Source organism: Furipterus horrens, unplaced genomic scaffold, assembly GCF_987537825.1.
Source record: "Furipterus horrens unplaced genomic scaffold, mFurHor1.1.pri manual_scaffold_7, whole genome shotgun sequence".
In the NCBI taxonomy this organism is placed as follows: domain Eukaryota; kingdom Metazoa; phylum Chordata; class Mammalia; order Chiroptera; family Furipteridae; genus Furipterus; species Furipterus horrens.
The window spans coordinates 134,574,580-134,598,309 of NW_028327177.1; the positions used below are offsets into that span (position 1 = coordinate 134,574,580).

A 23,730-nucleotide genomic window follows, 5' to 3' on the forward strand; every position below is an offset into this window, starting at 1 on the left:
AAAGCACCGAAATAGGCAAAGAGAGTGTCAAGGGTACAAATATCATGAAGATAGAGTTTTAAGAGACCTCTATGTGCCCAATGCCGTAACATTAAAGGAAGTTCAAGGAGATGCATCGTAGGTTACCCATGGGAAGACTGAGGTGGTAAGTAAGGGACAAGCAGGTTCTTACAGTTGGGGGTTTCTGTGCCCTCAAGGTAGCAGGGTGCCTTCCCCCTGCCGGAACAGTGGCCCCGGACATGAAAGTGATCTCTTTTCTTGCTGCCACTGAAGCCTCTCCCCAGGTAGATAAGGGTCGTCCTATGCTTGCCTTCCATGTAGCAGAACTGCTCCCGGCCCCCTTCATGTTTCACTTCTCTCCTGGGCCAAGTTGGGAAGAGTAATTGCTTTAAGTTTCCTAGTAGAGGTTTTAAATGTCATCAGGCCACCTGTAGTGGGTGGCAGCAAACAGAGGGTCTGTTGGGTTGCCATGTCTTAGCACGAGGCCACCAAGGTCATGCAAGATGCCATCAACGAGTTCAGCGGCACGCCGGAGGAGATCCGCATCACCATTGCCAACGTGGACTTGGCCTTGAGCAAGGGGAACGTGGACATGGCACTGAGCATGCTGAGGAACATCACACCCAAGCAGCCCTGCTACATGGAAGCCAAGGAGAAGATGGCCAGCATCTACCTGCAGACGCGCAGAGACATCGGCCTCTACATTGGATGCTACCGGTGAGCTGCAGCCAGTGCACTGATGGCCGACTCCGGGTACATGTGATGAAAGTATGAAATTCACCGTGGGCTAGGATTTGAGCATGGCGGGTCAGCCAGGCTGGCTTGCTGCTGAGCTCTGAGGACCTGAACTGAGTAGGCCCTGAGCCTTGCTTGCTCCCCCTCGTATGGCTCACATTGGGAGGGGGGGGGACCATGGGAATGCACTTCTGCCCTGGCCCCTGGCTCTGCCCATCCTTGAGGAAATAAATGCCCATTGACTCGGATGTGACTAACACAAGGTGAAAGAGATGGAGAGCAGACTTGAAGCCATAAGCTACTGTCTCTATGATTTGACATTGGGACCCAGAGGCTACCTTCCCAGTCCCTTTCCTCAGGCAAAACTCCATCTAGGCAATTCAGGTGGGCGGGGAGCGCTGCTGAGGGGTGGGGGAGGTAGAGGAGGCTATTCCAATAGCGGTGGGAAACCATGAACAGTGGGATGGCACGGTCAGATTGGAGTTCTAGAAAGAGCAGTGCAGCTGGGAGAGGGGTCTGGAGGGCTGGGAGGAGGCCAGGGCAATGGTGGACCCTCTGGTCATGGTCCAGGTGACAGATGAGGAGAGCCTGAACTAAGGTAGCTCCACAATGCCTCGGGCACATTGGGCTTTCAGTGAGTATTAGATGGATGGATGGTTGGATGGATGGAGGAACAAATGAGTGATCAATTGAATGAATGAATGTTAACCGGGATTAGTGGAAAGAAGAGGAATAGATAGATTCAGGAATATAAAGGATGCACAGCTCTGAGATAAGTTTTTGGTTACTTTTGCAGGGAGCTCTGTGAACATCTGCCTGGCCCCCAAACCAGCCTGCTGCTGGGTGATGCTTTCATGAACATTCAGGAGGTGAGCAAGCGCCTTATGTCCTGGCCAGCAGCGCCCCCAATCTCACTTCTTCAGTGGGAGAGAAGAGAGAGACCCCTGGCACTTTCCCCACCAGCCCGAGAAGGCCCTGGAGGTCTATGACGAGGCCTATAGAAAGAACCCACACGACTCCCTCCTAATCAGCAGGATTGGGCAAGCTTATGTGAAGACTCACCAGTACACCAAGGTCAGGCTGGGCTGGTGGGGAAGATGGAGGAGGGAGTGTGGACAGGAGGGTCTGGATGGGAGGGGAGTAGCTGAGTCCCACTGCCCCCTTGCTGAATGGGATGCCAAGGGGAGAACTCGGCAACTCTCCACCACTCCCCACACCTGCTCAGGTTGAAGGTCGAGCCCCCGCCAGCTGGGAGGGTCTTTTCATCTCCGGCTTCTGTTCTGGAGAGCCCCACAGGTGTGGTGGCCCTGGAGGGGGGGGATGGGGACAGAGTGTGAGGTGCTCAAGCGTAGAACCAGACCCGAAGCCAATATTTCCTGTCTGCACTAAGGCAATTAATTATTATGAGGCTGCCCAGAAGATTAGCGGACAGGACTTTCTGTGCTGTGATCTGGCTGAACTGCTCCTGAAGTTAAAGAAGTTCAACAAAGCAGAAAAAGTCCTGAAGCAGGCACTGGAACACGCGTTAGGTGAGGCAGCATTCTAACCCACTCCGCTAGCATCGGGAGCAGGCCTGTCGTGGCCCACCCCCACCCCGCTGTCTCTTCTCTCACAGAATGAGGAAGGGAATGGGCACCCGCTGAGGTCCTGAACCCAGCACCTCCCCCCTTCCGCGTCCCAGGGGGCAGAAAACACTAATTTGAGTTTCCACTTGGCAGTCACAGACATCCCATCCATGATGAATGATGTCAAGTGCTTACTTTTGCTGGCAAAGGTTTACAAGAGCCATAAAAAGGAAGGGGTGCTGGAAACCTTGAACAAGGTAATTGACCAGTAGGTCCAAGCTCTTTATCTGCCATTTGTTGCTGGGAGCCGAAGAAGGAAGGCTAGCACTGCAGGTCTGGAAGGCTCCAGGCTTGGTCCTCAGGAGGATCTGGTTACGCCTCTGAGCTCCACTTTCCATGTACTCCCCCACCCTTGCTCATTCGTTGAGGGGTGTGCCAAGGTGCTCTAAGCCTGGCTGGGCGGGCGGGAGAAGGCAGGGAGCAAGATAAAGCCTTTGTCCTCAAGGATGCTCGTGGTGACGGTAATGGTGCCTGCAGCTCTGTGCTGAGTTCTGTGCTGGGCTTTTTGCTTTCGTATTTAATTCTCCCAGGAGCCTTTTGAGAACAGCACTGCGGCATTGCTGTTTAGCAGGTAAGGCTCAAAGAGATTAAGAAGTGTGCTCCAAATCCCAGTGCTGGTAAGTGGTAGAACCGAGATTTGAACCCCTGCTCTTTCCCCACTGGGCTGCCCCTGAGGGGTCAGCTCCTGGCCATTCCTGCCGTGCCTCCCTCACTCTTTCTACCCAAGGGTGTGGCCGGGCACTTGTTCCTGGGGTGCAGCTGTGGTTGTAGAGGGAGAGCCCACTCTCTGACTGCTTGATCTATGCCCTTGTTCCCCACGGGGGGCCTGTTCCTCCGTTTGGCCCCCAGGAGCCCCAGTGCTGATTTGTGCCCTCTTCCCCAAACTTAACCCTGGCATCGTCATTTCCTCTTGCTCTGATGCTCTCTCATTACTCATTGGTCATTGCATGTCAGGCACATTTGTGGGGGCTGCCTCAAATCCCCAGCAGGGCAAATTTTAGAACAAATGCAGCCATCCAAACACAGCCTGCATTGAACACCTACTGTGTGCTTGTTCTAGCCTGTAGGACAACACAGTGAGAGCCAAGGTGTGATGGACACAGGTAAACAAGTCAGCACAATAGAGTGTTTTGTATTAAGTGCCTTGGCTCTGCTCCTGCCCCAGAGGCAGTGCCGGCCTGCCTCCTGAGTACTCAGCCAGTGGCCTTGCGTGTCCACAGTGACCCAGATTTGCTCAAGGGCACTTGTGATGCCCTTTCTAATACCGCAGGCTCTGAAATAAGAGCTAGGGACATTCTGTGAATTGGCCTCAGGTCTGGCACATCAGGCCCCAGGTTTCTGATCCTGCGTTTACTGGTCTCCCAAGGCCCTGGACCTCCAGTCTCGGATACTGAAGCGTGTTCCACTGGAGCAGCCAGAGGTGATTCCCTCCCAGAAGCAGCTGGCAGCCTGCATCTGCATCCTGTTTGGGGAACACTACCTGGCGGAGAAGGAGTATGCCAAGGCGGAGCGGGCTTACAAGGATGCCCTCTCCTACACGCCCACTGACAATAAGGTGGGGTCCTCAAAGCCAGACGCTGCTCCTTCTCCTCAGGCACGAGGCCCTGCCAAGCTCCCTGGCATGGGACCCCTGATGTGGGGAGCCTGTGCTAGCTGACCCCACAGCATCCCCCACCTCAGCCCTTGGAGCAAGACTGGGAGGCCCCACTTTGATGGCCATTTGTGGAGGGTAGAGTTGGGGAGACATTGTGCAAGCCGTGTCAGTCTGGCCTCTTCGGGTCCCCCTGGAACGTGGGGAGACAATGAGAGCGTGGCTGCCAGGGACTCTCCGGGCATGAAGCCCAGGCTCAGCTTCCAAGGAGGCTTAGAGTCACGAGGGAGGCGTGGCTCCAGTTAGGGAATGATGGCTAGAGTTCACGCTACCAGAGTAAATGAGAAGCTTAGTGACGGACGCATTCATTCATTGAAGGTGTACTCATCTAACAGGTTTCTAACAGTGCCAGGCACTACACTAGGCCCTGGGGACACAGTGGGGCAAGACATTGTCCCTGCCCATAGATTGTCCCCAGGCCAGGAACTATAGACAAATACGCACACAGTGCTAATGCCATGAAACCTGTGCGTGTATGTGGGTCGGGGCCCAAAGGGAACTCAGAAGGATACCTGTCCCAGAGTCTGGGGCGCAGAGGGCTTCCCAGAGGAGGTGAGGTCAGAGTCAAAGCTGGAGGATGGGTACAAGTTAAGCAGCCCCCAACTTTGAGAGGGTCGTTAGTGAAATGCATGATATGGCTGGAGTATTGGGTGGGAGAAGAGGAGGACCAATTATGCTAGGGAACTGGGGACATATTTTGAAGGCATGGCTGGTAGGACTGGGGAATAAGAGAACAAAGCGTCAATTCCCAGGTTTTCCTTTCATGCTCCCGGGTTAGTTTATTCTATCCAGTCTCTTCCAGGTGGTGCTGGGACTGGCACGGATCTCTCTGCTCCAAGGCCACCTGGACCTGTGTGGGCAGCACTGCGCTGTCCTCCTAGAGACCGAGAAGAACCATGAGACCGCCTCCATGGTAGGAGCCCCCCTGCGCCCCTTCCTGCCCTCCCCAGGGTCCCTATGACCACTTGCAGGCTGCTTCTTAGCCCCCCCGTAACCTCAGATGCCTGGTAGACCCAGCCCCGAGGCCTGTCTGGCAGGGGAGATGCATGTGGACCTGCCATCCTTCAGACTAAAGGGGTGGGCTGGCAGCAGGGGGCAGCATCTCCCTCCTGGGACAATCCAGGGGCATGTGCTTGATTCACTCAAGGGGAAACCACACCCACAGTTGGTGAAGGCAAGGGTAGGACCCGTTCCAGGGGCTTGGGGAAATGTGTGGGAAAAGCACCCCCCCACCCCCCAGTCCTACTTGTCCCTATGACTCAGACCACCGCCAGGACCGCCCAAGCAGAGGAGTGAAGCCCTTATTCTACCTCCACTGCCTAGAGCTGACAATTCTCAGACATGGGTGAAGGGGCTGCCTTTGCTAGCCATTAAAAGGTCCCACTGGTGTCCAGCCCTGGCCCTAACTTCCCACTTCCGGCCTCATCCCAGGTCTCCACCCCCTTCTGCCAGGCAGTGCCACCTTCTGGGCTCCTGTGGCAGCTTCTCCCAGTGCCCAGGGAGGCGACCTCCGAAGTCCTCTTCTGCCTTCTTTCCTTTCCCCCTCCCCCCAGTCACCCCAAACACCCATGCAACCTGCTTTCAGGAATTCTGGAGCACTGTGTGTTTTCTGATAGATGATGGCTGACCTGATGTTTAGGAAACAGAAATACGAAGCTGCCATCAATCTCTACCACCAAGTCCTGGAGAAAGCGCCAGGTAGCTGCCTGTGTGGAGCCTGCTGCCCATGACGCTGCCTGGATCAGTTCCCACCCAGCAAGCGCCGCTCTCCCCAGAAGGGTGGGCCCTCTCCCCTCCTTCCTGACCAGGCAGAGGAAGCCCCTTCCTCTCTGATTGTTCCCAGAGAGGCAGGAAACTGATAAAGCCCTGGTGGAACGTGCTGGTCCTTCCCAAGTCCGAGGGGCCAGTTCCTGGTCTTGGGCAGGGCAGTGCTTGGCACTGGACCCAGGACAGCCTGTCTGTCCCCAAATCATGGACACTGAGGGTCGACATAAGTCCCATTCTGAGGTCACAGCCACCTGGAAGTGGCTAGAAATTCTCGCCTGATATGTGTCTCCATTGCTTCTCACTAGAGCATAACCCACTCCCCACCCTTCTTGCTGGGGAAGGTGCCAGACACTGCAGGCCCACAGTAGTTTGCCCAGAAACCAGACAGGTCACAGCTGTTAGGGGTGTGGGTCCTGGAGCCAGAATGTCTAGGTCTGAATCCCGGTCTTCCACTTATCAGCTGCGTAAACCCCGGCAGATTTCTTAACTTCTTTGTCTCTCATTTCCTCATCTGTAAAATGGGAACAATAAGAGTAACTACTTCATTGTGTGGTTAATATACAGGTAATAAAACCACGCCAGGTTCCATATAACTGGTAGCTACTATTATTACCACTTCTAAGCATCGCTGTTATTATTCTGTCAATACTGGGGACCAGTGGAGATGCTAAAACTGCTGGAACGTCCCTGCTCAGCCCAGATGGGTAGTGCCCTGGTCTGCCCTGCTTCTCCCAGCCTGGAGATCTCTGCTCTCTTATTTTAGACAATTTTCCTGTACTGAATAAACTAATTGATCTGCTACGAAGAAGCGGCAAACTGGAAGATGCCCCTGCCTTCTTTGAACTGGCCAAAAAGATGTCTAGCCGAGTGCTTTCGGAGCCAGGGTTCAACTACTGCATGGGCATCTACCGCTGGTGAGGGGGTCGGGGGGGTGGGGTGGGCAGCAGTTAGGGTCGGGAGGCTTTCTTGCTACCGGGCCCGCTGGGCGTTTGCTCAGCGCTGGGGAAGCAGAAATTTAGCTTCCCAACCAGGGAGCGGGGAGACCAGCGATCCAGCCCCTGCTCTGTGCAGACCTTCCGAGCGGCCCTTGTGTGTCCCTGCCTCCATTTCCCCATCTGATCATGGGCATGTCTCCCCTCCGCTCCAGGCATCTAGGGCAGCCCAATGAAGCACTGAAGTTCCTCAACAAAGCTCGCAAGGACAGCACTTGGGGACAGAGCGCCACCTACTACATGGTGCAAATCTGTCTGAATCCAGACAACGAGATAGTGGGAGGAGAGGCTTTCGAGAACCTGGCGGCAGAGAACAAGTAAAGGGCCTGGCTGGCCCCTGGGGGGAGGGGCGGGAGCCCAGGAAAGGCGGGGAGAGCCTGCGGTCTCCGGGTCCAGGCCAGATGAGGGCAGTGCGGGCGGGCCCGCGGCCGGGGGCTCAGCCAACACCCCGCAGCTCCCCCGGCAGGAAGGAGTCAGAGCAGCTCGGCGTGCGCACCGCGGAGAAGCTGCTGCGTGAGTTCTACCAGCGCAACGCCGGGGGCCTGGCCCAGCTGCTGCTGCTGCAGGGCCACTGCCTGCTGGCCACCAGGGAGAAGGCGAACGTGGAGACGGCGCTGGGCACCTTCATCGAGATGGCAAAGGCGGAGGTGCGCCGGTTGGCGGGGCGGGCGGGCAGGCGGGCAGGTGGGGGAGGTTGAGGGTCCCAGCACAGACTCCTGCTTCCCACCCCGCGCGTAGAAGGACAGTGTCCCTGCGCTGCTGGCCATGGCGCAGGCCTACCTGCTGCTGAAACAGGTCCCCAAGGCGCGCACGCAGTTGAAGCGTCTGGCCAAGGCTCCATGGGCGCTGGCCGAGGCCGAGGACCTGGAGAAGAGCTGGCTCCTGCTGGCTGACATCTACTGTCAGGGCGGCAAGTTCGATCTCGCCTCGGACCTGCTGCGGCGCTGCGTGCAATACAACAAGGTGAGGGGCGCGCTGCTGTCGTGGGAACAGGGAGCACAGCACAGGCAAGGCAAGAAGAGGCATCCATCTGGAACGTGGAATCAGGAGAGAACTGGGAAGGGTTCATGGGTGGAGGGGCACTCAAGAGTCAGTTAGGCCAGGAGAGGCTGCAGGCGCTGGGCGGGGGACTGGATGTGCTTCTCCACAGAGGCTCTGTCCTTTCTCTGCAGTCCTGCTGTAGGGCCTACGAATACATGGGCTTCATCATGGAGAAGGAGCAGTCCTACAAGGACGCAGCCGCCAACTACGAGCTGGCCTGGAAGTACAGTCATTATGCAAACCCTGCCATTGGTAAGGCAGCCCGGTTGAGGTGCACGTGGGTGTGGGAGGGAGTTGGCAGCAGGACCATCCCCCTGACCCCAGACCTCAGGCCTGCATTCTGGCCTGGCTGGTTGTGGGAACCCGGGGGCTTCTCAGGTCAGGTCATGGGCATGCCACCTACCTGGTCTGTATTCTCGCTGCCCCTGGACAGGCTTCAAACTAGCTTTCAACTATTTGAAGGGCAAGAGATTCCTGGAGGCCATCGAAGTCTGCCACAATGTAAGCCGCCAGCAATGACAGGGAGGGCTTGGGACAGTGGCCTGGTGCAGTGGCGGGGAGCCCCATCTGATGTTTTCATACCTTTTCTCTCTTTGTCCAAGGTCCTCAGGGAGCACCCCAACTACCCCCAAATCAGAGAAGACATTTTAGAAAAGGCCCAACGGTCTCTCAGGCCCTAGTTGCGATCAGTGGGAGTCATCAACCTACGGAAATTTCATGGAGAGGGTGGGATGTGGGTCAGAGGAGAAGAGATTCAGAAAATGACATATTCTTCCCCATTTCTATTTTGTGTGATTTGTTTGAACCATGCCTCCTCTGGTCTAAAGGTCATCCCAAAACTTTAGGTTTTTAAGGCACAAGAAAGAATTTTGCTCTGGGGAGCAGGGACATTAATCAGCTCAGCTTCTGCTGAGCTCACTGGGCACCTTCCTATGGACCCCATGTCTATCCCAGACTCTGTGAAGGGGCAGAGGGGAACAAGAGGTGGTTATAAAAAAACACTCTACAGCTATTTTAATATTGTTATGTGAGCCCTGTAAATGCCTCTTCTCTCCTGTCCAGTCCCCAGAATCCTGGAGCTAAAGAAACAATGCTCTTTCCTGCCATGGTGCTCGCTGCGTCCTCCCTGGCCGCGAGACCAGACAGGAGGACCAGCGACACGTGGTCCCCATAGCTGAGGCGATGTGCTGATCAGGGACCTTCCTCCTGCAGGTTGCAAGGGTCGTTGGCCGGCTCTGTTCCGTGGTGCCTTCTGTCTCCTCCTCCCCAAGTCTGCCACTGGCCTCTGCTGGTCCCCACTGCTTTGGGTGACCTTGCCTAGTACAGGGAAATACATCCCAAGAAAAAATAGTTCCCACTTCAGCTTTTGTAAAAGACACTGACCCACTAATTCATCCTCCAGAAACCCTTCAACACCTAAGGGGCCAAAAGCAGTGGTCCCTATTTGGATGAATAGTGTCAATTGTAACTGGCAAGAGGTTGAGAGAGGTCACCTTTGCTGTGCTCCCAATGCTGCTCTTCCTGTTTTTCAGGATGGCAATAATGGGCCAGTCTGACCTCGGGGGAAGGAACTCTGAACTGGGAGTCAGGAGGTCTTGAATCTCCCTGGGTGACCTTTCTAAGACCCTTCCTTCCCCTCTCTCAGTCTTAGTGTCCCCATCTGTGGCAGGAAATTAGACTAGATCTGTGTGTTCCCAAATCATGGAACAAATCCCTGCCAATGATATTTACCAAACATTTTAAAATTCAGTAACTCTGTGTTCAAGTATTTTTATATAACAGAGAAAAACAGCATAACAAATTCATGAATTCGTGGGTGTTGCTACATAGAATGGTTCTAACTTTTAAGCATATTGATATCATTGATACAGAGTAAAACAGTAGGAGTAGGAGTAGAATGTGGATTTGGCAAGGCTATGAATAGAAGTAGTTCGGTGACTACGGGACGGGAACAGTGAATGGGTAAGGATCTCTTTTAGATCAGCCCAAGTTGTCCTTGATGGCTACCGAGCCTTATTTTGTTTTGCTTTTTTAAGATGTTATTTATTTATTTATTTATTTATTTTGAGAGAGAGGAAAGGAGAAAAGAGTTGGAGAGAAACATCACTGTGTAAGACATACATTGATCAGTTGCCTCTCACGCGCCCCCAACTGGGGACCTGGCCTGCAACCCAGGCATGTGCCCTGACCAGGAATCGAACTGGTGACCTCTTGGTTCACAGGCCGGTGCTCAGTCCACTGAGCCACACCAGCCAGGGCTGAGCCTTGTTTTTATGATATACTGTAGTCCTGTGTGTGGCCTCTTGGTGTGAGTCAGTGACCTGGAATGCTTTCTTCAGGTTCCTACCATCCTCCTTACGGGAAAACAGTCCACTTTATTATGATGCGCTTCACAACCCAGTTTCTCGGGGCGGGTTATGTTAGAGACAGGTCTGTCTGTATGGGGGATGCTGCTGCAAAAGGTTGTACATTAATCACATTTGTATTGCTGTAAAACCTAAGCTGTCTTCATTTATCTTAAAAAATAAAAATAAAAATAAAAAAGGCCAAGAAGGGGCTCCATGGCTCTAGGTGAGGAGTGAGCAGGCTGTCTAGTCATGGGCTGTGTCCACAGGGCAGAAGCCTGCCCGGGCTTCCGGCCTGGGTATTGGAGCTGCTGGAGGCGACCATTGAGGCCCCAGGCTCTTCAGTCAGAGCCTCGCAGCTTTTGGAGAGACCCAGCTTTTGCAGCATGCACGTGAAGCAACCGCTACAGAAGGATCCCCAGGGACCAGTGAGAGGCAGGACAACTGGGTGCACCGGGGCAGTCCACCCTGGGAAGCCTGAGACCTGGCTGTCCCTGCCTTACACTGCTTTCAGGGAAAGGCCAAACTCCAAGCCATGATCATCTAGTGGCCACTGACGATATGGCCATGTGCCCATGTCCATGCATGTCCTGAGGCAAGAGACATACCTAGAAGGTGACAGAACTGGTAAGAAAAAAAACAAAACAGGATAAACCATAGAAATAGAGGCCAAAACATGACAACAACGGAAGTTACGAGGTTTGCATGTGGCAGGCTCTCTTCTGTGTGCTGTATATATATATATATATATATATGAACTGAAAAAGCTTAGAGGTGAGCAGTGATATTTGCGGTATTGAGGACACCCAGGCACAGAGAAGGGAAGTAATTTGCATAAGTAATCCCACTGGGTAGTAGAAGAGCCAAGATTTGAACCTGGCACTCTGGATCCATGCTCTGGACCAGTAAACCGGAGATGAAATAAGGAAGGCCAGCACAGAACAACAGAGGCAGAGAATTAGAACAGGGAGACCCAAGTCAGGTCTCCGTTTCAGACCCCCTTTCCAGCCCTTGTCCACAGGGTTAGAGCCTGCAGGGGCTTCCAGCGAGGGTATTGGAGCTACTGGAGGCATCCACCAAGCCTCAGGGGGGTTCACCTTACTCCTCAGGCCCCCAGCTGGGGCTCACCAGGGCAGAGTGCAGCCTGTTCCTCTGGCCTGCAGCCCAGGCTGCTGGGGACAGGTCAGACAGGTCCGGCTGGTGCAGAGGGATGAAGTTCTACTGCTTCCGGTGTTTGGTGCTCAAATCCCCAGGGAGCTCAGCAGCTCAGCCCCACACAAAGCCTCTACCTGCCCCATCCCACTGTCTGCCTTCACCTTGAGGGGCGGGAGTGACTTCCCACATATGGCCAGGCCCCAGCTCAGTCTGTGTGAGGGGAGTGAGTGTGGCCTCGTCCATCCAAGCACATAGTTTGTCTCAGTCCATCCACCCCCAAAGACCACTGGAGAGAGTGGGTTCTTCCAAAGTAAAAAGTGCTCCAAGTCCCTGGCCAGCCTCTTAGCTGGCTTCCTGTCTCCAGGTTGGGTGGCCTGCATGGAAGGAGGCTCAGTGCATTGTGTCCCCAACTCCCATCCCCAGCACAGCCTGTGCCCACACTGGCCTGCAGGGCCTGTCTCCCCCTCCCCCCACTGCCTCCTGGCAGGTGCACTGGTGCTCCGAGTCGTCCCACAAATGCAGACCACACCGTTAAAAATAGAACCTCTTTATTGGTACCTGTTAAGTTCAGGTACAAAGTGTTCCCACAAGCACACAGGCTGGCAAGGCCTCCTGGGCAGGAGGGCAGGCCCAGAGCCTGGGCTTCTTGGCACAGACATAGAGAAAAATGAATAAATTATACTTCTAATATTCAGAGACAATATAGAAATTAGGATGCAAAATTCAACATCAGCAAACAGGTATAAAGACCATAAGGCATCACCGCTTACCCTGGCCAACCAGCCTTAGGGCACAGGCAGGTGGGCCCGAGGCAAGTCCCTCACCCTCTTAGGCCCACTGCTTCTCCTTCCTACACTGATGGGCCCAGAATAGAGGATGTGGCCCTTGCGGGAGGGGAGAGATGGGGCAGAGGGCGGGAAGTGGAGGGCGCTGAATAGGTCAGAAGAGGGTTTTGGTCACGGTTGGTCAGCCCAGCCCCTCCCCTGCCCAGACACTGTCCTGGGCTAGCCTCTGCCTGCTCAGCCATGCAGAGCCAGGCCACTGCCACATTAGACACGGGACTTGAATCCACACCTGGTCTATACATAAGACCAGGCAGGGCAGGGCTACAAGGCAAAAGGGACTCATGGGGTCTGTGCCCCGCCCCAACCTCAGCATTGCCTACCAGCCAGGGGTGAGAAGCCTATGCCACCTAGTCTCCAAATAAATTATAGAAATAAATTATAGTCTTCACAGTCCAGAGATTCAGCCACTCGGGGGCTAGGGCTCAGGGTGGCAGAAGACAGAAGAGGTGGATGCTTCCAGCTCTGTCTCGCTGTCTTCAGACTAAGATACATCATGCCGTCCTCTTCCTGGCATGTGCCGTGGAAGTAGAAGAGACGGTGGGCACCGGGGGCCAGGCGGCTAAAGGAGGAAGCCCCCCCCCTCGCCTTCTCTTCAGCACAGAAAGTTACAAAAATAAATATTAAATCAATCCAGAGTGTAGCATGAAAATTAGAGGAGTGTCCACGTGGGTGAGTCAGCCAATGGGAGAACGTTACATACAGGCCCCGGGGAGCCCCCAAATAATGACAGCAGCAACAGGGTTTCTGGGGCCAGCAAAAGGCACCCTAGTCCTCACACAGGCACGGGCTCCACCAGTGACGCCAGGGCAGTGTCCTCGAACAACTGGCTGTCCATGAAGGGAACCAGGCCGTCGGCAGCTGGCTCAGACAAGCCCATGATGGATTCCAAGAAGCAAACGCTGGCGTCCGCAGGCGGGGAAAAGGCAGGTAAGGGAAAGTGGGGTGCCTCAAGGTTGTCCAGACTGTCAGACACCTTCCGAGAGGTGTAGTGAGGCCCCAGACTGTAGTCTGGCAGGGCCTGGAGTAGCTCAAAGGAGTCACAGGAAGACAAGCTGAGGTCCACCGAGCTGCTCTGGCCGGCGTCCATGTTGGGTGGCACCGAGGTGCCAGGGAGGCTGCCTTCTCCCAACCCTTCAAGGCTACCATTTAAGAAACAGCTGGCATCCAGGTTGGCATTTTCATCCAGGACGCCTGACGTGAGACCAGAGCTGGAATAGCTGTGGGACCAGCTGGCCAGGCCCCCGGGGTCACCAGTGCCGAAGATATCAGCCAGGTGGAAGCAGCTGAGGTTGTCCAGGTTCCCCACACCCGCTTCCTCCTCCTCTTCCTCCTCCTCTCCACCCAGGTCAGAGTCACTGAAACTCAGGATCCGCTCCAGGCTGTCGTCATCCACACTAGGCTGGAAGCGCGGGCCAGGCAGGGCCGGGTGGACAAGGCCGCCAGGGAGCTCGTTAGTGCCCGATGCCGTGGAGGAATCAGTCATGTCGCTGCTGCAGCTGTGGTCTTCCAGCTCGCTGCTCACAGGGGAGCTGGCAAGTGGGAAAGTGGGGGCCAGGACCTGCCCACCAGGGCTGGGTGGGCCACCCTGGGCAGGGGCCTCCAACTCCCCAAGGCTCTCAGCCCCCTCCTCCAACTGCAGTCGGGTGAGCGTGTGGATAAAATGGGTCTGCACCCGCGCCTGGTTAAATTCCACGCGGCCCTTGGGGTTCTCACAGCCCTCCTTGCAGCAGCCACAGGGGAACGCGGTGTGGTCCATCTGCAGAGAAGGTAGAGGCACAGGTGAGGATCCGGAGGAGCCCCGAGAAGCCCCCAAGCTCAGGCCACCCTTCCTAGCCCAGCCCGATCACTGTACCTGGCACTTTATGCCCGCCAGGCTGCAGCTGCAGGTCTCAGGGTCACAGACCCTATCGCAGTGACAGCCACAATCCTCCCGGGATTGGCGCAGAGCCTGCAGCTCCCGCTTCTCCTCTCGATCGATCTTCCGCACCCCGGCAGCCCGCAGCAGGGCCCGCCGCTTCCGCGCTGGGTAAGGCTGCAGGAAGGTCATCTCCTCCAACCGGCCTCCTGCCACCGCCACGGCCAACTCCTCATCCACAGAGGCGTCATCAATGGCGTCCGCGGTCAGTGGCAGGCCAGCCTCCGCCTCAGGCACCCCGGCATCCACAAGCTGCATCCAGAGGAGAGAGGAGGGATGTGAGAGGCACAGACATGTGGTCTCAGTCCCCTCAGCCACCCCTCACTCGACAGACTCTGCCCATGCGCTTACTCCGGGTTGGGCACTGTGCATACCAGAGACCAGGACTGCCAAGAAGACTGCCTCAGCGCATTTGCAAAGAGATTTCCTGTCTGTGTCATTCCCCAGTTCAAGGACAAACGCCTTCCCCCAGCCAGATACACAGACCCCCGGTGTCAGTCAATTCCACATCCTCCTCCCGAGTGAGGCCAGACACTCAGGCAGCACGCCCAGCCCCTGCGTCAAACCTGAGCCCTTCCGTGCCTCACTGCCTGCAGATAATCCAGGCAACAGACGTTGATCAAGCCATTGCTGGCCCCATGGGCCTCTTTCCCCAAATAACACAAGGAGCAAACCAGCCGGCCCCCCAGTGCCCCTCCCCTCCAGGCTAGGACTTCAGGAGCTGCCCCGCTGTGGCCCTGGGAGGGATCGCCCTACCTTGCATCGAAGCACCTCCAGTTTCTCCTCCTTCAAGCGTAGGCGGAGCTTCTCCTGCCGCGCTCGGGCTTGCTCCTGCGTAAACTCCGCCAAGGAGAAGCGATGGCAGGCACTGTGGCGAGGGGCCATGCCCAGAGTGCAGCCTCCACGGCTGGGCACGCTGGTGAAGCCCTGGCACCGAGGGAAGTAGAAGACGGTGATGCCATCGAAGGCTACTCGGCCTGGGCGCTTCCGGGGAGCCCGCTTCAGGATGGGCAGGGCTGGAAGGCAGGCAGGGAGGGGTAGGGCATGAGTCCGTGAGGCACCGCACAGCCGCCTGCAAAATGATGCTGGAGGACCTCTCCTCACACCTCCTCTGTTCCTCCCCTCCCCCCAAAGAAATGGATTCAAATTTAGGAGCCAGCCTGGCTGGGGCTGGAGTTGGTAAAATTGAACACCACTCCTTGGTCAACATTGGCTTATTATTATTAACAGCTGAAATGAGAGCGCTTGTAAGATTAGACATCTTTCCTATCTTGATCAGCCAATTATAGGTCCCTTGTACATTTTCTATAGTTTTTTAATTGATATGTAGGAACTCTTTATCTATGATATTAGAGACATTAATCATCCCTCTAGCCTATCTGTGAAAATATCTTAGTCTTTTATTTTTATTCATGACATTTTACAAAATTCTAAGATTTATGTAATCAAAAATATATAGAATTTTCCTGTGTTTTGCAATGGGTTTAGAAAAGGCCTTCCCTTAATAAGTTACTGATTGTATATATTCAATACGTATATTGGTATGTTATTACTTTTTATTAGGTTGAACCATAAGAAATTACCATAAAGTAGTTGAATACTGGCAATTCCATATATCTCGATTTATTAATTTTGTACACAACTACCTGATGGCATTCCCTTCTAACAGGTTTTCTGTTTATATTCTTGAATTGACCAGGTAGTCAACCTTCTGCAAGTAATGGCAATTTTGCCTGTCCCAATGCAACCTGTAGAACTCTTATTCTCTCTGCAAACTGGCTAGCACTTCCTGCACGATACTAACGGTGGTGACAGACTGCGTGCTCATCTTGTTCCTGACTTAGTGGGAAATCCTTCCAGTATTTCCTCATTCATCAGAATCAGCTTTGGGGATGAAACATTTTTTAACATTTAAGTAGAATTCACTTATCCCTATCTTACCAAGAGTCTTATCTAGAAGGGATATTACGTTTTATCAAATATTCCTTCAGCATCTAGAGTAGCTCTTATATTTTTCCTTCTTCCGACATAGTTTGTAAACTATAAGACTGGATTTTATAATATTAAATCATCCTTGTATTTCCAGCATAAACCCACTCATTTTGTCAGTTAATGTACTGTTAAGAGTCTATGTGCTAAAAATCATAACTGTTTTATGTGTAATGCAGATCTATATATATAGCACATAAACAGATGTCATATCTGGGGTAGTAAAATATTAGGTGGGGGTGATCAGGAGAAAATGCCTACAAAGGCTCCTCGGGGTTGGGGGCAGCGATGACACAGAACTAGGCTGAGAAACACTGCTCCCGGGCCAGCATTGCCGGTTTGGTATCAGAATCATGCCAGCTTGAGAAGTAACTGGGAAGAAACCCTTTCACTCTGCTCAGGCAAAGCCAAGCAGCATTTTGACAGGGGAGGGACCGGCCTGACAGGCCTTGCAGCGGAGAAGTGCGGGCGTGGGGCTCGAGCAGAGCAGTTGGAAGGAGGACAGGGCGAGAGCCGGAAAAACGAAACTGGAACAGAAGGGAGGAGCCGGGGTGGGCAGGCTGAGGGCCACTCTCAGGAGCTCTGTTCTGAAAGTCATGACTTTGAAGCAGGGGAGTCCCAAGGTCAAAGGTGAATCCAGCCACTGCCAACCGCCTCTGGACAGTGGGCATTCCTAAGTGACCACTGCATTCCGGGAAGTGGGTGAGGTGGGGAGCCAAGTAGGGGAGCTAAAGCCGTGGGGACACAACCTCCAGAGGCCAGGATAGCTTTGCACAGGCCTCCCGGTGTCAGCCTCAGGAAGAAAGAAGGGGTGCGGTGTGGTTCCCCGGGGAGTAGGGACTCACGGGTGACACTTGGGGGGCCTCCGACGTTTTGGTCAGGCAGGGGCAGCTGATCCCAGGCGCCGTCCTCTTCCAAATCCCAGGCTGGGGAGACTGAAGAGCTTGGGGAGCAGGAGCCGGAGTGGTGGCCCGAGGAGGACAACGAGGAGGATGAGCAGAGGGAGGAGTCATCCTCTTCCAACTGGTCAAACTTCCTTTTCAGCTGCCCAGTCATGGTGGATACAGGGGTGCTCTGGAGTCCGGGCGCAGACAGCCTAGAGTGGGGAAGGGAAAGCTCTCAGTCTCTTGGGGGCAGGCCCGAGGCTGAGAGGTGGGCTCCGCCATGACCATCACCTCTCCCGCTGACCCTTCAAGGTGCCCCACGCCCCCCGGGCCCCAGCCCTGGGAGCTCCCCAGGAGGCTTCACGGCACAAGACAGAGCACAGAGGCCCAAACCCTGCCCTCGGAAACTCCCACCACCGTGCCAAAAAGCCCTCCCAGGACACTGCCGGGCACCTTCCCCACTACCTCACCCAACCCCCCTACACACGACCGACAGATGGACCGACAGACCTCTGCCCAGTCTTGATCATTCCCCGACAGGAATCCTGGGGGCTGACTCACTGGCTGGGTGATTCACACAGCTCGCATCTGTGTGCCTTTGTGTGTGTGAGGCTGTCTGCGCGACAGTGGCTCTGCTTCCTCCTCCTCCTCCTCCCCGCCAAGCACCCCCACCACAGGCACGCTGCCCCAGACACACGACTGCTGGGGGCCCATGCTCCTGGGCCCGCCTAACCGGGACTCTCTGGGAAGCAGGCTGGCTTTGCTGCCGGCCCCGATTCCCAGGACTTTCCCGAGTCCCTCCTCTCCTGTGAAGGACCTGCTCAGACTTTCCTTCAGAAACTCCCGGCCCTGCAGAAGTCCCCGGCCTCCAGTCCTGACAATGGGACCGGAGCCACCTAGGCTTCATGTCTCTCACATCACCTTCTACTCCAGTATCTAGCGCTGCTTGTTTGAATTAATATCCAACGGGATTTTTTCCCCTTAAAAAAACTCTTCTATTACAACCAAGACAATGTCCCACTCTCTCTAGTCTGTAGCTTGTGACGTGGAGCATCCTAGGACACAGCACTCATGTCTCCCCTTTGAAGGTCTCAGCCCTCTGTGGGAATGCAGCCAGACTCCCACAGCCTGGCTAGTCCCATCCAAGTGGGGTGGAGGGGACTTGGGGTTCCTTCCCCTAAATGCCAAGGCAAATAACAGTCCCTTCTGCTGCTTGGGAATCCCCCAAGGACTCAGTCCTAAGGGCTGACCACAGCCAGCTACCTTGTCTCTGCACATCCGGTGGCACTCAGAGTGGGGCCCCAGGAGGTCACCAGGAGGAAGGGGAAACGATGCAGAGGCCCCAGTGCTGGGGAGCCCCTCCCCCACAGCCATCACAGGAAATAAGAGAGAACAGGAAAAGCCAACCAGAAGGCTGGCGATCTCCCCTCCTCAGGTATCCTTTCTAAATGCCCCTTTCCCCCTCTGCCAAACCTCCCACGAAATCCCTGGATCCTAGACTTAGAGGGTGCGCTGTCAATCAACTTACTGGATAGGCTTACTGGACAAAATTCTTTCCAGGGACAACCTCTCCCTGCAGGAACGAGAGAAGCAAGAGCCAGCTCCCCTCCTTGCAGACTCTCCACGTTGGGTCCCGGGGAAAGAGGACACACAGGTGTTTCCGGGGGCTTCTGAGCGGGTAGTTTCTCAGCCTTGGCACCCCCTCCCAGGGTCAAACCACAAACAAAAACAACCCAGCTCCCAGCTGACCTGCAGGCTCTCCCAGAAGATGAGGGAACTTCACAACCCAGAGCCAGGCATGCACACATGCACATATACATGCAGACCAGAGACACTCAGACACACGTGGACAAACCACACCCAGGCACGCTGTCCCCACCTCCGTCACGCTGTCCCCACCTCCGTCACACTGTCCCCACCACCATCCTGCTGGGAGAAGCCATCCTTTCCCAAGCTCCAGATGTGTCTGCAGGCGACTGAATGCCTCCCTATCACTCGCCCAAGCCTGGGACCCCTCCCCCCCAAACCAAATGCCCACCCGGTATTTCTGCCTGGCTGTTCCCTAGAAACATAACATTCTGCAGGCCCCAAATCGAACCCTTGTCTCTATTCCCCACCCCCCCACCCGTGCCATCTGTTCCTCTTCCTGTGTTCCCTATCTTAGTAACAGCACTGCCACCCACCCAGTTACTCACGCCAGAAACCTGCAGCCGTCCCCAACTCCTTCTCCCTCTCCCTGCGTCCACATGCAGTCACACATGAGCTCGCTTAATCCACACAAGGCCAGGCACAGATTCAGTAGGTAGCGTGGAGGCCACCCAGCTTAGGGTTAGGAACCCTGGCTCCAGAGCCAGACTGCCTACATTGGAACGCTGGCTTAGCTCTTAGAGCTGAGTGACCCAGGGCAAGCTCCTTAACCTCGCCACTCCAATCCTTTGTCTTCAAACCTCACGGCATTGGGAAGCTTACATGAATGAATGCACGTCAAATCCTTACTGACCAGTGCCTAGTGAATATGTCATTCTACACTGTGAAGAGAAGGATGAGCTGCAGGATACACACAATACAGATGAATCTCACTGATATCATGTTGGGTGAAAGAAGCCAGACACAAGAATACATGCATGTGAATGAAGCTCAAGGAAAGACAGACCCAATCAATGATGATACAAGTCAGAACAGGGGCTATCGGGGGATGAGGGGAAGGGATGCACTGGGGTCAGCCATGAGGGGACCTTCTGCGGGCCAAGGGGGGGAAATAGTCTGGAAATGGTCTAAGATGATCTGGGCTGAGGTTTGTTCCATGGGTGTCTAAAACCATAAAAATCCACCTAGCCACACACAAAAGATTCACATACTTCATGCATTTTATATATGTCGCATACAACTTTTTAAAGTTTATTACCCTTACATCTCTGTCTCCACTGCCTTAGCTCCTGTCCTCTCCCCATCACCATTCTCTACCCTGCAGCCAGAGTGATCTTATTAAATCCCAGCTCCGCCTGCCACCTGCATGTTTAGAATCCCTGCAGAGCTCACCCTTAGGATCAAGTCTAGAATTCCACAAAAGGCCGAAGCAGGCCTAGCTGCTGCCTCGCCTCCAGACTCAAGCCCTAAGAGTCTCCCCAAGCCCTTCTCACTTTATACTCCAGCTGACCTTGTGCTATCCCTACTGGCCACGACCTGCTCACCTCCTGGCCTTTGCACAAGCTGGCACCCAGCCTCACCCCCCTTTAGAGTCATGACCAAGAGGGCCTCCCTGAAACCCCCACTCCTCCTCACTGCCTCTCTGGGCCCTGGGATTCCCACATTCCAGCCCTTAGCTCCCCTCCCTGCAATGGCTTCCCTAGTGGGTCACCTCCTTCACACCAGGCTGAGGGCCTCCCAGTCTAGTTGTCATTGTGCCCATGCCTAGAACAGAGTCTGGAACACAGAAGGCACCTGAGACCATCAAAGGTAGGCAGGTGGGCACAAGATGAAACACATGAGGCCTCTGGGTGGGGGGCAGGTGCTCAGTGTGATCTCCTGCCACAGTTTAAGGGTGGTGGGCACATTCCCCTCCCCCAGCCTGCAGCAGAGGGTTTGAACAAGAATGGTACCCAGAAGGGGATGGCTCAGAGGGAGAAGGAAGCCAGTGCAGGTATCTCAGGAGGCTCCCAGTTCCCCATGAGTAAGTAAACAAATAGAGATGTCAAGGCAGCAGGTTCAAGCCTGACACCTTGGTTCTGCCTCAGGGATATCTACAGCCTGGGAACTTAAGGTGAGGGGTTATAAGGTGAGGGGTTATAAGCACCAAGGCTGCAGGCGGAGAGACCAGGGCACAAGGAAGCTAAGGCCCTGCTGCAGGTTTTGTGATGAACCCCAGCAGGATCTGCAGGCCTGGAATGAAATGAGAGGTGATCTCCTCCCTGATAGTCCTTTGGGGTTGGGGGGAGGGGGAGCAGCCATGGGCCCACCTGGCAACCCAGAGGCTGAGAGCCGCACACAGGCAGGAGATAAGACAAAAAGACTCAGCTGGAGACAAGGAGAGGCCAAGTCAGAAAAAGGAATGAAAGATAGTGGAAGAGTCCAAGAAAAGTGTCAGACAGTGAGTCAGAGGGTGGGGGAGGGGCCCCAGCAGCTACCCAGGAATCAAGATCCCCACCGTGGCAAGGTTCCCAGGGTGAGCACAGCCCCCTCCTAGGGTCCTGGAGGAAGGAAAAGCAATTCCCAGGAGCTGGCTCAAACAAAAACGCCACACCCCCAGAAGCCCCAGAGACAGGCCCTGAATCAAAGAGAACCAGGCTTCTTCCGGGCTCTGCCTGGGCACTGAGAGTCATGCCGCGTCCTGCCACCACACACAGGAGCTGACAGCCCAGGGCAAGGGGGGCACACGTCCCCACCCTGCTCACCACAGCTGTCTACACACTCAGGCCATACTATGTGCATCCAGGGAAGGCCACCTCACCCTGGGAACCAAGCAAACAAAGGCTGCTTGGGGGTGGGGGGCAGGCAATCTCAGAAAAGCCTCTGAAAAGTCACACCAATGCCGCTGTGCACCTCTGCAGTCCCAAAGCCCCAGCCCACACCCCAGGCTAGTCCTGGGGAGGGGGCACCTTCAGCAGCCTCCATCCAACTCCAAGAATCTGAAGAATGTGTCTGTTAACCTCAGAGACCCCAGGCTAGGGCGGGTCAGCTTCCCCTAATATCTGAGGTCACTTGACCCCAGGCCCTCAAGAACTACTTCCTGGGAGAAGGGCAGGGCATCCCAGAGCACCTCGGGGAGCCCCCGACGGGAACGGCTGGAAAAACAGCCAGGGCAGCCTAGAGAGGGCAGACCGGAAGCCTTGGCACACCCCTCCCCCACCTCCCGTCTGAAAGTGATGGAGGGAGGAGACAGTTCCTCAGCCTTGGCCTCCAGGGCCTGGCACTGGATAGGTGCCAAATGTTGTTAGCTGGCTACGTGAGGCAATTGCCTCTGCAGCAGGGTAAACCGCACCTGACAGCGGCCGCTTCCTCCACCGCAGCGAGGCCTTTTCACTCTCATTCATTCATTCATTCATTCAGCAAATATTCGCCGAGCTCCTGCGACGTGCTCAGCACGGTTCGGGCACTTGGGCACGGAGGGAGCAAGACGCACACTAGCGCTGCCCCTTGAAGCTCTAAGTTTAGTGGGCGGGAGTGTAATCCGAGTTTACAAGCCCTGTGATAAGAGGGCCGAAGGGGGGGGGGCAGTAGGGGTACAGCTGGGGGTGAGGACAGGTCTCCCCGAGGAAAGGATGTGGAAAGGAGGGGGCGCAGCAGGAGTGGGGGACTTGAGAGAGGGAGAGCCAGAGGGGCGTATGGGGAGGGGCTGGAGGGGTAGGGTGTGCGCTGCAGATCCAGCCTCCCAGGGCGGGCTTGAGCCCCGGGGCACAGGAAGCCACAGCAGGGTTTCAGAAGGGAGTGACAAAGCCAGATTTGCATTTTAAAAAGATGGCTCACCTCCGGGGCCCGAGGGGGTGTGACCGGCTACCGGCTGAACCGCACAAACTGAGCTAGATGAGAGCTGACAGGGCAAGGGCACCTAGGAGAAAGGGGAATGGACCTGGGGGACACAGGACGTGAAGACCGCGGAAGGCAGTGATGACAAGGCTTTCGGGGTGGCATGTGCCTGGAGGCGTCGGGTGGGCAGCGGAGCTGGGGGAAGGACCCTCTGTGTCAGCAGTGTGGGTCTGTGTGTGACTATGCCGGCGAGCAGCAGTGACTAAGGGTGTGACGGCACCCCCACAGTGCGTTCGGGTGGAAAAGCCCCCGGGGAGGAGAAACCGAGGCCCGGGAGGAAGGAGGTGCTGCGGAAGGGAGAAGCGCGTGGGAGCCCGCCCACGCGTGGCCCAGGATGGCCGGGGGAGCTGCGCCCGTGACTCACAGTGGTGGCCTCTGCGAGTGACGGCACTGCCAAAACAGGTGAGCGTACGACACGATCCCTCCTTCCTCCCACCCTCCCTCCCGGGGTCCGTGACTCACGGAGCCTCCTCTTCGCTCATCACTCCACTCCCTCCCCGATCCCGCCCCCCAGGGGCGCCGGGCACGCGCCGGCAGCCCCAGCATCCGCCCCCGGGGGGAGCCCGAGGAAGAAAACGACAAATGTCACCTGCTCCGGCCACGAGAGGAACTTCTGAAAAGTTCTCAGGCAACTGGGTCAAAAGGAAATTCACCCGCGGACACACGCCCCTTGTCGCCCTGCCACCGCGCGCAGCCTCGGCTCGACCGCCCCCAGTACAAGGCCCGGGGCGCCGTGACTTCTTGGGGCGCCGGCGGCGGGGCGGGAGAGGGGAACGGAAAACCTGCCCCTGTCCCTCCCTTCCTCCCTCGCGGCCCCAGACCCCGGCGGTGTCACGCAGTCTGGGGCCCGCCTGGGCTGTCCTTGCCCCCGCTCCCAGTCGAGGTGTCAGGGGGCAAATGACAGCGGTCGGAGGAGCAGCGCCACCTGCGCGGGACGCCCCCTCCCCAAAGTCCCGTCCAGTCCGGCCGAGAGCCCCCCCCCGACGCTTACCTGCCAGCCAGGCGCTCTCCAAGTACCCCGACGCGACCCGCGTCCCGGCCGGGGACGCCCTCTGCACCGCGACCCTGAGTTCGCTCGGCCGGCAGCCGTCGGCCCAGCCTCCCCTGGCTCTGCGGATCCGGCAGCGGCGGCGGCGGGAGACTGTCTGCGCGGCCCCGCCCGCCGCTCCGCCCTCGTCGTCAGTGGAAAACTCCGGGGCTGGCCGCGCTGACGCACGCCCGGCCGCCGGCCAGGCCTCCCGCCGCCCCGCCCCGGAGGCGCCG

At 56.0% G+C, this 23,730-nt stretch overlaps 2 protein-coding genes across 3 annotated transcripts in view; one reads left to right on the forward strand and one right to left on the reverse strand.

Annotated features, from left to right (window-relative positions):
* Positions 1–8,590, forward strand: part of TTC21A (tetratricopeptide repeat domain 21A) — a 34,694-nt gene extending 26,104 nt beyond the window's left edge. The window contains exons 15-29 of one of the 2 annotated variants that reach the window (XM_090284526.1): positions 479–717; positions 1,532–1,604; positions 1,699–1,846; positions 2,049–2,264; positions 2,454–2,557; positions 3,727–3,915; positions 4,814–4,924; positions 5,628–5,709; positions 6,542–6,692; positions 6,926–7,087; positions 7,225–7,417; positions 7,509–7,733; positions 7,943–8,063; positions 8,245–8,312; positions 8,414–8,590. In XM_090284526.1, the coding sequence (XP_090140652.1) occupies positions 479–717; positions 1,532–1,604; positions 1,699–1,846; positions 2,049–2,264; positions 2,454–2,557; positions 3,727–3,915; positions 4,814–4,924; positions 5,628–5,709; positions 6,542–6,692; positions 6,926–7,087; positions 7,225–7,417; positions 7,509–7,733; positions 7,943–8,063; positions 8,245–8,312; positions 8,414–8,491 (2,160 nt within the window). In that variant the 3' untranslated portion in view covers positions 8,492–8,590. The remainder of the gene's footprint in view (positions 1–478; positions 718–1,531; positions 1,605–1,698; positions 1,847–2,048; positions 2,265–2,453; positions 2,558–3,726; positions 3,916–4,813; positions 4,925–5,627; positions 5,710–6,541; positions 6,693–6,925; positions 7,088–7,224; positions 7,418–7,508; positions 7,734–7,942; positions 8,064–8,244; positions 8,313–8,413) is intronic. The other variant, XM_090284527.1, reaches the window with a different exon arrangement.
* A 4,196-nt stretch (positions 8,591–12,786) lies between these two features.
* CSRNP1 (cysteine and serine rich nuclear protein 1) lies at positions 12,787–23,622 on the reverse strand. Its single transcript, XM_090284531.1, has 5 exons — positions 23,459–23,622; positions 16,906–17,156; positions 14,828–15,087; positions 14,009–14,323; positions 12,787–13,912 (listed from the first exon to the last, which is right to left on the reverse strand). The coding sequence occupies exons 2-5, from the start codon at positions 17,114–17,116 to the stop codon at positions 12,929–12,931; spliced, it is 1,770 nt and encodes a 589-aa protein (XP_090140657.1). The 5' UTR covers positions 17,117–17,156; positions 23,459–23,622; the 3' UTR covers positions 12,787–12,928.
* Between the last annotated feature and the right edge of the window lie 108 nt (positions 23,623–23,730).

Excerpts from the sequence above, each read along its gene's own strand:
- CSRNP1 (XM_090284531.1), bottom strand. The coding sequence starts at position 17,116 with ATGACTGGGCAGCTGAAAAGGAAGTTTGACCAGTTGGAAGAGGATGAC. Across the intron at positions 14,324-14,827 it reads TGGAGGTGCTTCGATGCAAG|CTTGTGGATGCCGGGGTGCC; the intron begins GTAGGGCGATCC and ends CTCTGGATGCAG. Across the intron at positions 13,913-14,008 it reads TGGCGGGCATAAAGTGCCAG|ATGGACCACACCGCGTTCCC; the intron begins GTACAGTGATCG and ends CCTTCTCTGCAG.